The following is an 11,344-nucleotide window of genomic DNA, read 5'->3' on the forward strand; positions in this document are numbered from 1 at the left end:
TACATGCGATTCCACAGGGGGCCGCTTCATAAATGTTATTCAGTCAACCAACCGAAACACTAAATGTTCAGTTTGAAAACGGTGCTGGTGTCAATTACAGGAAAGAAACATGTCAGAGATGCGGCTGATACCTGATTTATGTGTTTGTGGTATTAACAGCTCAATAAGGATGATTTCGACTTTCTGTCTATTCTGTTTAATCTTCCTCTCTGTTCTTTTATTCAGGATTACATACATGGAGGCATGATGACATACAGCGTAATATGCTGAGATAAGATCCACACACACCTGTCCAGCAGTTGCATCATCTCCTCGTACTTGTGGATGACCCTCGCTCCATCTGCGGACTCCAAACACCTGCAGAGAGGATGAAGTTTTATAAGCCATGCAAAGGTTATATCTTTCATCTTTCCTTCTGCCATTATTCCTGAGCATCATTTTTACGAGGCCTTAAAAGCTGCTCACAGAGCGTTTAATTCACGTGGAGAATTCTGGAGATGCATGACCAAACCTAAATTATTTTCTTAATTTACTGTGCAGGAGTTATAAAGAGCAGGCTCACGGGTGGGAGAGGTGTCGGAGTTTGGACAAAGGGGTCTGGATTCTCTGCTGGAGCTCCTGAGTCCATCTCAGCCCGCCAGCGACCGCCGGCATGTTCTTATTAACTGGAGAACAACCTGATAAGAGAAGGGTTGTTATTGAGAGTTTAAGTCAGATGTTGTGGTTCATTTAATGGCTAAAAGACCTTCAGACAAAACGACAGAGAGGAAAAAAGAATCCTGTTGCTGTGAGACAATAAGCCAACCAAACCAGAGTAAACGATTCAGTGTAAATTTGATCATCTCAACTTGTTCCTCAAAGGTTTACAGAAGCCTTAGAATAATGACACTTACCTTCTTCATCTTACTTTAAAAAATAGTATGGAAATAGTTTATCTTTGGAAGAACTGAACGGGACATTTTTTATGTTGCTGTGGGTAGATATGTCCATCACAGGTAGCCCCCACCCTAGGGTTGTGATGATACCAGAATTTGAAGACTTAGAAATTTAAATAAATAAAATTCAAATTCAAAAAAATTCATATCACACAGCTAGGCATTACTTCGCTGGAGGTAGATCAAGCACCAGTATTAGGTGACGCGTAGAGCCTGGCTCAGACTGCAGGACAATCCGGCCAATTGGAGGTCTCCTCCTCCTTCTTCTATATTTCACCAGATTATATTGTAGTTTGAGTCATAGAAAGATACAATCTTAATGTCCCCGATGTACTCAGAGATCATCAGAGACCCTGTTTCATTTCACACGTCTGATATTTAGAATTTAATATCTCGACATTTACATCATGACAGGGTCTGGCAGAAGTCATGTGTGACTACAATAACCACAGGAGAAAGGGGAAGACAGTATTAAGTGGACAGTAGTAATGACCAGCAGCAAGATGCAACCCGTGCAGATGCGGTGGACAACTGTAATGCAAATGACAGTTACAATCTGACCTCGAGCTCTTCTTTACCCAAACCTTGTTTGTTTGTTTTTTTATGTTTTTTCCTCTCTGCACAAAGCATTATAATCCGAAATATAACCGACAGCTCCATTGTGTACACAACATCACGTGAGGTGGTGCGTTCCTCTGCCAGGCAAGATGATCTCTATTAAATCCTGAAGTAGCTGATGCAAAGAATTATATCTTGTAGCGCGAGCATGCTTGAGATTATAAAAAATAATATCTGTTAAGATTCTCCTTGTGTGTGTGATGCTACCCGATTTCAAAATCAGACATGATTTAGAAGCGCCTGTAGTGTGAGCCACGCTTTAATAAACCTAAAACAACCAGATTTTTTGCAACCAGGGGAGGGCCCTCTGCTGGACATTAGAAAGACTGCAGGTTTAAAGAATTTCTGCACAGACTTAACTGATCAATCTTCAGAGGTGTAGCTAGCTCAAACATCTTTATGTGCACTAACTTCATTGGACAATTAAAACTCTCACCCAGGTCCTTTGCAGCCATGATGTGTTTGTTGTAAAGGAGTTTGCAGCAGTCCAGCTCTTTGTCAAACATGGAGACAAGCTGAGGGTATCTGTCCTGAGCATCTGCTGCCACTAAGGGGCGCTCCAGTAGGCAACCAAACATATCCAGCACCTGCACACATCAGATAAGGGACAGAGCTTCTCAATAAATATGTTTAAATCTGTGGGGGAATGTGAGAAAAAGATAAAGTTTCAAAACCTTGAAGGCGTGCTCCAGTCCTGAGGCGTCCTCAAAGGCCTGACAGAAGACAGCTCCTAATCGTCGGTCTGTGTCGTCCACCTTCAGCCTGAACTCCCTCACATCTTCTTCAAACTCCTGCAAGCAGAGAGCTCAGATAGAACGACCGACAGAACAGCACACAGCAGAGCGGGCTAACACAGGGCCAGCACAGCATATTCCTCTTCACATCTCAGTGACTCAAAGCCACCCGGCGGGGAACACTGACCCGCTCTTACAGGCACAGTAAATTGCTTTTCTTGCTATAACTCATGAACATCTTGCTTTAGCGACTACATGGCATTGAAAAAAGCCTTTTTGAGCAGAAAAAATAATTTTCCCCACAAACATTGCAGTGACCAAGCTGTGCTGCTGTTTTCTCGACCAAGAGGAAAAAAAGAGAATAGAGAAGTATTCAGGGGTAAACAAAATAACACTGAGCTTGTCGTCTGTGACACCTGCTGCATGAAACCACTGTGAAAACAAGCTGACCTTTAGAGTTGTTCGACTAAAAAAAAAAAAAAACATTCCTCCTGAACAAACCCTTCATGCACCCCGTGATCCTGATCCTCTGTACCTGGTTGTTGAGGTCCAGGCAGTCATATGATTTCTCTGTGAATGATTTGTGATCGTCCACAAACTCTTGGTGAAGCAGCTGGACCTGCTGGCTGAGGGCTCGGCCTCGGACGCCTCCAATCTCTAATTTCTCCAGCTTCAGAAGGTCCACAGCTGTCAACAGGATGTCCTGTAGAGATACAGAAATGGACAAAATAAAGGGTTAATTAAGCTGAGATGCAGAATCACTTCAGAAACACACTGTGCATACTGTACATGCTATTGTATCCTACTCATGTACATAAAGCAATCTGTTGCAAAGCTAACATTGTCATATGTTTTTTACATCTCTGGTCTCTATAACTGTTGTTTTACATATTCATATGCAGCACATGTGTTATATCTAAATAGGCAATTTGTATACTTGCTAATATGCATTTGTATCTTTCAGCCTGTAAATGTCAGTTTAATGTTTATTTTGCTTTTTGTAACCTGTTGTCCATGTTTTAATCTGCATGTTTGTCTGTTTCTGTGTCTTTACCTTTACAGCGAATTCAGTGTTAAAGGTCACATATGATGTAAAATCCACTTCACCATGTTTCTCTTCCACTAATATGTGTCTCTAATCTGTCTACAAACCCCCCAATGATGAGAAAAGTCCATCCTCTCCATCTTTTGCCTGCTCCTCTTTTCATGACATCACAAAGGGCAGTAACTCCTCCCCCAGGTGGGTGAGACTCCCACAGCTAGGTGTTTGTTCTGCCCTCTGAGTCTGCCTTCTCACCGTAAACAATAGGACATGGAGCAAGAAAGCCTGAGACACCCAAGCCCTTCCAGAGAGGCGCATGGTCAGATACAACTCATTTACATTTAAAGGTACAGACACAGAAACAGCCTGTTCTGAGCAGGGCTGAAATAGAGGGGTTTATAGGCATGATCAAATACAGGATTAGAGTGGATTTAGAACAAGACACTTCAAAAACATGTTTTGGGGAGCTCTGAGACTTAAAGAAGTATAATATGTGACCTTTAAATAGATTAAATGTGAAGAAATATCTGACCAATAAAGATCATTCTCCTTCTATTTCTAAAAATGTTGCTTCTTAATCCACAGACCAAACATAGAGTCGTTCTTCACATTTTAAGGGATGTATAAGGTGTTAATACTCACCCGAATGGACCTGACTCTGTTAATAAAGAGCTCGAGTCTAGAGAAGACCAACAGTGGTAAAAAGTCCCAGGGCCTCACACGGCTCCCGTTCCTCTGGTACTGGTTCAGATTGGCTCTGCGCTCCTCGTAGGTGCTCCTTAAGAGCTGCAGGACATCCAGACTCGTCTGCACTTTCAGGAGACTCTCTAGAACCTCTCCTCTCAGAACCTCCTCCGGAACCAGATACACCCGGGCCTGGTGACAGAGGGCAGAAAGAGATCAGTTCAGCTTGTGCTGTTAAATTCTGCTCCAGAGCTCCTGAGTAAATGAATGCTGCAAATGCAGCTGATAGGCCTGTCTTTAGAGAGATCATTTGGAATATCTGGCAATAGAAAGCATAAAAGAGTTATTCTAATATGTACATCAGCATTGTTATTTCAGTTAACACAGCCTAAATCATTATATCAGGTGCATTGCACCAGTCAGTTCACTAGACCATATTTTATCGTTTGTTACTAGCAGATAGAGTACTGTTGGTCAAAGTTAGCAAAATGTAATGGAAGAGGTTCTCCCTATACTCAAGTCTAGGTGTTGGAATCTGTATCAGGAAGGAAAATATTAGATAACTAAGTTTCTTCCCAAAAGGCTGAAAGGTAGAAATTTAGAATCTGCTACAGGGAGAACTGTAAAACTTCATAGATAAGAAAAGATTTCCACCCACAGAAAGTAAAAGTTCTTCAACAGAAAATCCAAGAAAACAAAGTACAATATGGTGCCGCCCACCCACTCCACGCTGACAGGTGATCTCTGACAAGTGCAGCTCAGAAACACCTCAGTAATGACTACTTAGCAACAGAGATTGTTGCAAACAAAAGAAAGCTCTTAAGAACGACAGCCTGTTGGGATTGTATTGCCACTTGACAAACAGAAGAGCTTGCTGCTGACCTGCTGTATGAGGAGGTTACAGGTCTCCTGCAGCAGAACAATGAGGCGTGCTGGGTTGTTGTAGTATCTGGAGTTTGCCCACACCAGGCACACTGTGTGCATCAAAGGGCCGATCTGACCCCTGACTTCGGGGAACTCAGCGTTCTCCATGTCCTCAAACAGGCGCTGCAGGGGCCTCAAGTGGGTGCAGATGTCCTTTGCCTCCTCCAGGGCTGCAGAGTGAAGATATGTTCAAAGTCAGATCAAGCACAGAGAGAAAAAGTAGATCCATATCAGAAAAGTGGCATAATTTGACCTTAATTCACCCTCAGATTCATATATGTAATTACCTGTGAGGACGGCCTGTTTCATGTTGGTAAAAGCAGGCGAATAGCTGCTCTCCACAGCCTCCAACAGCATCCCCATCTTATTCACCTTAGAGGACTTTAACTGAGAGTGGATGCACTCAAGATCTGCACATCTTCACAGAGAAAACAACAGAGCACAAACAAGTTTCTTTCACATTAGGACAGACAACTGGATTGGGTTTGTGGTTAACTTTCTTCCAATGTTCATCATCAAAGCTGCTTCTAAAGTGGCCAGCTCTCAAGACAAATCTCACACCAGGACGGAGGAATCCTCTAAAACATCCTTACATGAAAAGAAAATAGCTGTAAGCAAGCTTCCTCTGCACACAGGACGATGTTTTCAAAAGGAATTCCATAATGTTTATATCTGGGCCCTATTTTTTACGTAATTTGTGGTCTAAATGGTTAGATGGTACTTAAAGCAATTATTGTGCTAGCAGAAGGTAAACAGGCTGTAAAGTGTGTCACAGTCACTTAGGATTCATGTCTAAAAAATAACAGGATTCCTGAACAGACATCAGGCTTTTGGCTATATTTCAGAACCAATATTGGTTGAGAAAGAACGGGATAAGGACTCAGCTTTGAGGGCGTTAATTGATTGAGCTGCATGGTCAGACTTTACCAAATAAACATATCACCTTTAAAGGTCCAATATGTAAGATGTGTAGTGACTGAAATGATAAAGTGACCTTACTATATGATCAGACATTAAGGAAACATGCTACGTTGAAGTGCTGGCTTCTCTGACAACAATGCAGCAGCCAGTATGTCCTCCTTCTAACTTCAGATTCTGCTCCTGAATGCTCTGGATTTGTTTGGACCAGAGAAAGTAGGCGGTTTTAAGGCACCCCCACACGGCCGTTTTGGACGCCCCTCGGTTTGCCAGATATGAGACCAGTTATCAGGTCAAACCAACAGGTGTTGCAACGATGGAAGCGAACTGGTTCAGATAGAAGTGATTGTACCCGACCTAAAAAGCCTCTGCATGTTTCTAATAAGCTCCAGGAGCAGAAACGTGCTCAAACTAGGATCAATATTGGAGATGTTTTTGAAAAATGGAGAGAGGTTAGAACACAGAAAGGTTTACAGACCGATGCAGAGCTGGATAAACACTGAAGCTTCAGTGTCCACCTCCTCTCTAGAGTCGATGCTCATGCAGGTTGCCATTCAAACACTAGATGTTACTTTTCCCTTGATTCTCAACATTAATCAAGTGTGTCCATAACAAGTTGGTTTAACTCTATGTTATCTAGAAAATTTACAGAAGTTTTCTATTGTTTTTTTTTAAACATTTAACAGTGACAGTGAGTTGTTTTTATCTCGGTTATCTGTGTTGTTTTGGTGTTTTGTAATTGATATTCTTACATTTTGATCAGATATCTTTATCTTTATCAAAACCACTTTCAGCTTTTGTGAAACACAAGTGGATAAACATTTTTATAGATATGTGAAGGTAGAAAAAAGATAAGAGTCCATTTTTTGCTGAGGTATAATAAATAATGAAAGTAGATACTCTGCTGTGTAAGAAGCCACAAGACAGAAGTAAAAAGAAGGAGCACAGGGCTCCAAATTACATTTTTCACTTGATAGCACAGGTGTTCTGAAAATGAAATAATTACAAGCACCAGCAGAAACTTTTTAAACCAATTCAACTCTGAGGTCCTGTGGGGACGTGCAAGTTTCAAACAATCAGAGGACTAGAACAAAAGCTGCTCAGAAGTTTGATATTCAGTTTTTGTAATATCAGAGGGGCCGACCTGTTGTTCCAGAAGAGCAGCTCTGTGTGCGGCGTGGGGTTTTTGCCTTCCAGCAGAGCCTCAGAGGAGTCTTTCTTCAGGACGGCTCGGATCTGATGGCTCCACTCAATCACAGCCGACTCCAAGGAGTGGATGATGCTTTTGTCCATCATTTCCCTCCTGTGGAGTTTCACAAGTACTGTTTAAAGCTGACGTGAGACAAATGTTGCATTGACATTTTATGTCTACTGCGTTTGTTTACCTGGTGTCCGTCTCCAGGGCGGCCTGCTCCACTCTCTCTGAGCCTGCAGGGAGCGGCAGCAGAGTCTTGCCTTGGACTTGGCCCGACACCACGAACACATTGGTTTTGAGGGAGTGGACATGGCGTCTGATGTCCTGAGAGACCACCTGTGGCCATTCAGCGTGATTCCTGCTGTTAGACAGCAGAGGAGCCACAACCTGGAGGAGTTTCAGGATGAAGGATATTTGCTTTACTCAGTTCTTCATGCATGCAGAGGTGGTTATTATCACAGTGAAAGAATAAATGCTGTCGCTGGCTGAGGAGAAGCCACTTAATCTTGTGTTTGATAAATGTAATGCCTGGCTTTGTATCATAATTCTTTGGTATGTAACCCATATATGTAACAGAAACAGATAGAAACAGCCTGGCTGGTTTATAAACCAGGCAAAGTGAGCAAATGCATTAAAGCTCCAAACCCCAAGGCAGCCCGGATGAATTGGTAATTACTTTGCTTAAATGTAATTACTTGCAAATTTGCTTTAAAGGACTACTTTATGCACCGCTAAATGTTGCAGGCCTTAAGGAAATCAATTATCCTTTTTCAGGGCCCTAATTTAATACTAAAAGCTTTATAATTTTAGTAAATATTGTGCTAATGTAACCTCAGTTGACTTACTTTTAACCATACATATTAATTTAGATTACTTGAGTTCCTCCTACTGTTGTAATTGACATCTACATATGTTATGGCACTCAAAAGTCAGACCTAAAGTAATATACTGTATTTACAATTTGGATATTGAAGAGCTGCCTAGTTGGTGTAGTTGGCTTAGCTCAGTGTTTCTCAAAGTGTGGGGCACGGCCCCTGGGGGAGGGGGGGGGGGGGGGGGGTAGAGCCATGGATGCATCATAGAAGTGAATGCAGAAAATGAAAGCTGCTCAGTGGTGCATGGAGTAAAAAATCTGACTTCCCCATGTGACCCCTCCTCATCTACTGCTCACCCTGCGTCTTCAACATGTTAACTGCTGTGAACGAAAATAAAATCTCCCGTGTCACAAATGTTGATTAAGAAATCATTGGTCACTCTCACATCTCAGCTACAACACCCTGACTCAGAGCACTCACCATAGCCCATGACCTCTATCACCCAATCAATCCACTCGTGTTTTCTGACATCAGGTCGGCGATACAGGACTCTGACATGGCAAATGGCACGCTTAAAGAGCGTTAACCCTTGGCTATTGAAGCTCTTAATAAGCGTCCATGCTGACTGGCTGCTTTAATTGTTATGCGTTTCTTCTTGTTGTTCATATGTTTCTTCCTGTGTTATGTGCTTTTACCTGTGTACCAACTGGGACATTTAATTTCCCCCCTAGTGGACAATAAAGTATTTTAATGTATTGTATAAGTATCCAGATTGTCCTAGTTACTGGGCCCATAGAGCATGTGCAATTCAAATCGCAGTCCCGTGGCTCTGATCTGTGTTCTTTATGTCTACACAATATCTCTGAATTCAGCTTTAGTCCAATTCAGAGATTCTACGTAATGCATATGCATTTTTACAACTTTTAAAAAGGGTTATTTAAGTGTTCATACTGGGAAGTTGATGTACTAAAAAAAAATGTATCTGCTGATTTACAGAGGTCTTTTTCCCAATGGAAGTTTATGGGAAAAAATATTTTTGTGCCAAGTGGCATCACAACCTGCAATAAGCCTACCAGGTTCAACCACCATGTAAAAGTGGCTTCAACAGCCTTGCACACCTCATCTAGTCAGGCTGCCTAGGTATATGAATCCCACCTTACCCAACCCTCACATTTTCCTCCTCAAAGGGGGACATGACAAAAACATTTGAAATCCACTTAGCTTAGCTAGTCAGGGTGAAGCTGACCAACCAGTGAGCTAGTTAGCTACACCCAGGTAGTAGAAGTAAAAGTACCTGGTCTGTCCCGCAGAAGTGGATTATTCCAATAGTAAGAAGCAAAAACCTAATTGACCGTCATTTTTTTTTTTTTTAAATGACCCTGCAGTGTTGTATTTCAAGGTTATTTAATGACAAAGATAGCTAAATTCAGCATTGATCCACCAGCCGCTGATTGGCGGGAAAGAGGAGCTGCTGGCTAAGCTGCTGCTAGTGTATCCAAAGGCAATTAAAGTAGCTATTCCTTCACTGCTTACATATTAACACCTACCTTTAATGTGATGACTAGCACCTAAGGTATTCCCCATTACTACAATAGTGAGTTTAAATGGTGTATGTGAATGACAAAAGGCGCATACAAAGCACAGAGTGACAAACAGGTGAAAGGTGTCAAACAGCGGTGGTCACGGACATGACAAGTCCTAGTAGATAATGGCGCATTCATGTCCTACTCCAATAGTGGGAAATATCAAGGTTGTTGTTCAGACATGGTGTGTTCACGAGCTTTAAGGTGTAAAGGGAAGCAACGACAGATGCCAAAATAAGTACTTGTGTCATATTTGGGGCTTAGAACTAAGCAGGGTTAATGTGCATAAACCTTACAAACGATAATAATATATTACGGGAAATAGTCATAAATATTTCAAATAAGCAAATTAGTTGTAAGTTTTAGACCACAAATCCAACATTTTATTTAGGTCCATAATGTTCCTTCGGGGGCCTATTTTTCAGTCAAGTAACCGTAGCCAACTTTGCAGCAGGTGTATCAAACATTTCTCCAACTCTGCCATTACTTAAGAAGCCTTAAATATTCCCTGTCTGAAATACCTTTTTCTGAAATTTGACAATACGGAAATAGCAGGGGTGACTTTTGTAGAGTGATGTTATACAATTACAAATATAATGTTTTTTTTTGTGTCGTCCATGTTTTCCGCAAATGATCATTAAATGTAGCCTACGTGAACAAATAGGAGTCGAGAAAGGCTTTGTCTGAGGAGCACTTGAATGCAGCATGACGTCAATACTTACCGTACTAATTAAAGCGAACCACCAGTAGACAATTTAGCGGTGCTGGAGTGATTTTATTTTGCGTTTTGAACCAGTGTGGCCTCTTAAGAAAGTGAAAGTGTTTTTGCTTTCATTTGAAATCTTAAAACTCTCAGTTGGGCTGTATAAATCTGTCTGAGAAAGGAGTTAAGTACCAAACTCTGTGACAATAATTAACACTTCCTGCCCTGTTGCTCACCTCCTCAACCAGAGCAGAAAACTGATCCAGTGGAGCGTAGGACAGGTCCCCATAGACCAGATTTTCCTTCATGGTTTCTGCACTCAGCGCTGTTTTGTTCTGTTTAATAAAGTACACCGCCTTGTGTTTGGATCCTGTGAAGCCGGCGGAGGGCTGCAGGAGTCCGGCTGCAGTCACAGACACCACCAGGGTCCTCTGATCGGGTCTGTCCAAGAAATCCTGCAGCAGCTGCCGGTTCTCCTCGCTGCACAAACACTTCTGCCATTTGTCCTGTTTAAGTTTCAGAGTCCTGAGCACGTAGTCCGAAATAAAGTCCAGTCTCCTATCCTCAGCAGGTGTGTCCTCCATGACCACGGGATTCTGTGCTGTGCTTAGCTGTCCCGGGTCAGGCTGTCCCGGTGAGGGTTTGAACTGATTGTGTCTCTGTCTCCATAGTAACCTAGTGTTTGCATTAATCAGGCTGTTGCTGAGGGGACATGAGCGACCTGGAGCTGACCCTGGACCGGGACATCCCTTTGCAAGACCTTTGTTTCCGTCTGAGGTCTTTGTTTGACTTTCAGGGGGAAGTTTGCAAAGTGTGATCACAGTAATTCAATACATAAAACCATTGTTTTCCCCCTAAGACTACATATGCTAATCATTTTTTACTTCAAACGACTACAGTAAACCTTTACCGTGCAAAAAGGGAATGAAAAAGGGAGTGATTTATGAAACCTGTTCGACCTGCAAACCTCAGGATTATCATGTTTTGTAGACTTAAAGAGAAAATGTCTTTATTATGCAGGTATCAAAAATCCAGAAACATTTAAATAAAATGTAACAAATATGAAATGTAGGAGTCACCAATTGTGTTTTTTAAAGATTTATTTTTGGGCTTTTGGTGTCTTTAATGGAGAGGGCAGTGGATAGAGTTGGAAATCAGAGAGAGAGAGTGGGAAATGACATGCAGGAAAGGAG

General features: G+C 42.0%; 1 protein-coding gene across 1 annotated transcript in view; it reads right to left on the reverse strand.

Annotated features, from left to right (window-relative positions):
- The window catches only part of dnah9 (dynein, axonemal, heavy chain 9), a 178,718-nt gene extending 167,983 nt beyond the window's left edge, over positions 1-10,735 (reverse strand). Inside the window, exons 1-11 of the mRNA XM_065950002.1 lie at positions 10,388-10,735; positions 7,241-7,437; positions 7,000-7,158; positions 5,225-5,355; positions 4,896-5,107; positions 3,972-4,205; positions 2,823-2,990; positions 2,228-2,344; positions 1,990-2,140; positions 563-677; positions 289-357 (exon numbers count right to left, since the gene is read on the reverse strand). Of these exons, the coding sequence (XP_065806074.1) occupies positions 289-357; positions 563-677; positions 1,990-2,140; positions 2,228-2,344; positions 2,823-2,990; positions 3,972-4,205; positions 4,896-5,107; positions 5,225-5,355; positions 7,000-7,158; positions 7,241-7,437; positions 10,388-10,735 (1,901 nt within the window). The remainder of the gene's footprint in view (positions 1-288; positions 358-562; positions 678-1,989; positions 2,141-2,227; positions 2,345-2,822; positions 2,991-3,971; positions 4,206-4,895; positions 5,108-5,224; positions 5,356-6,999; positions 7,159-7,240; positions 7,438-10,387) is intronic.
- Between the last annotated feature and the right edge of the window lie 609 nt (positions 10,736-11,344).

Source organism: Labrus bergylta, chromosome 21 (genome assembly GCF_963930695.1).
Source record: "Labrus bergylta chromosome 21, fLabBer1.1, whole genome shotgun sequence".
Taxonomy (NCBI): domain Eukaryota; kingdom Metazoa; phylum Chordata; class Actinopteri; order Labriformes; family Labridae; genus Labrus; species Labrus bergylta.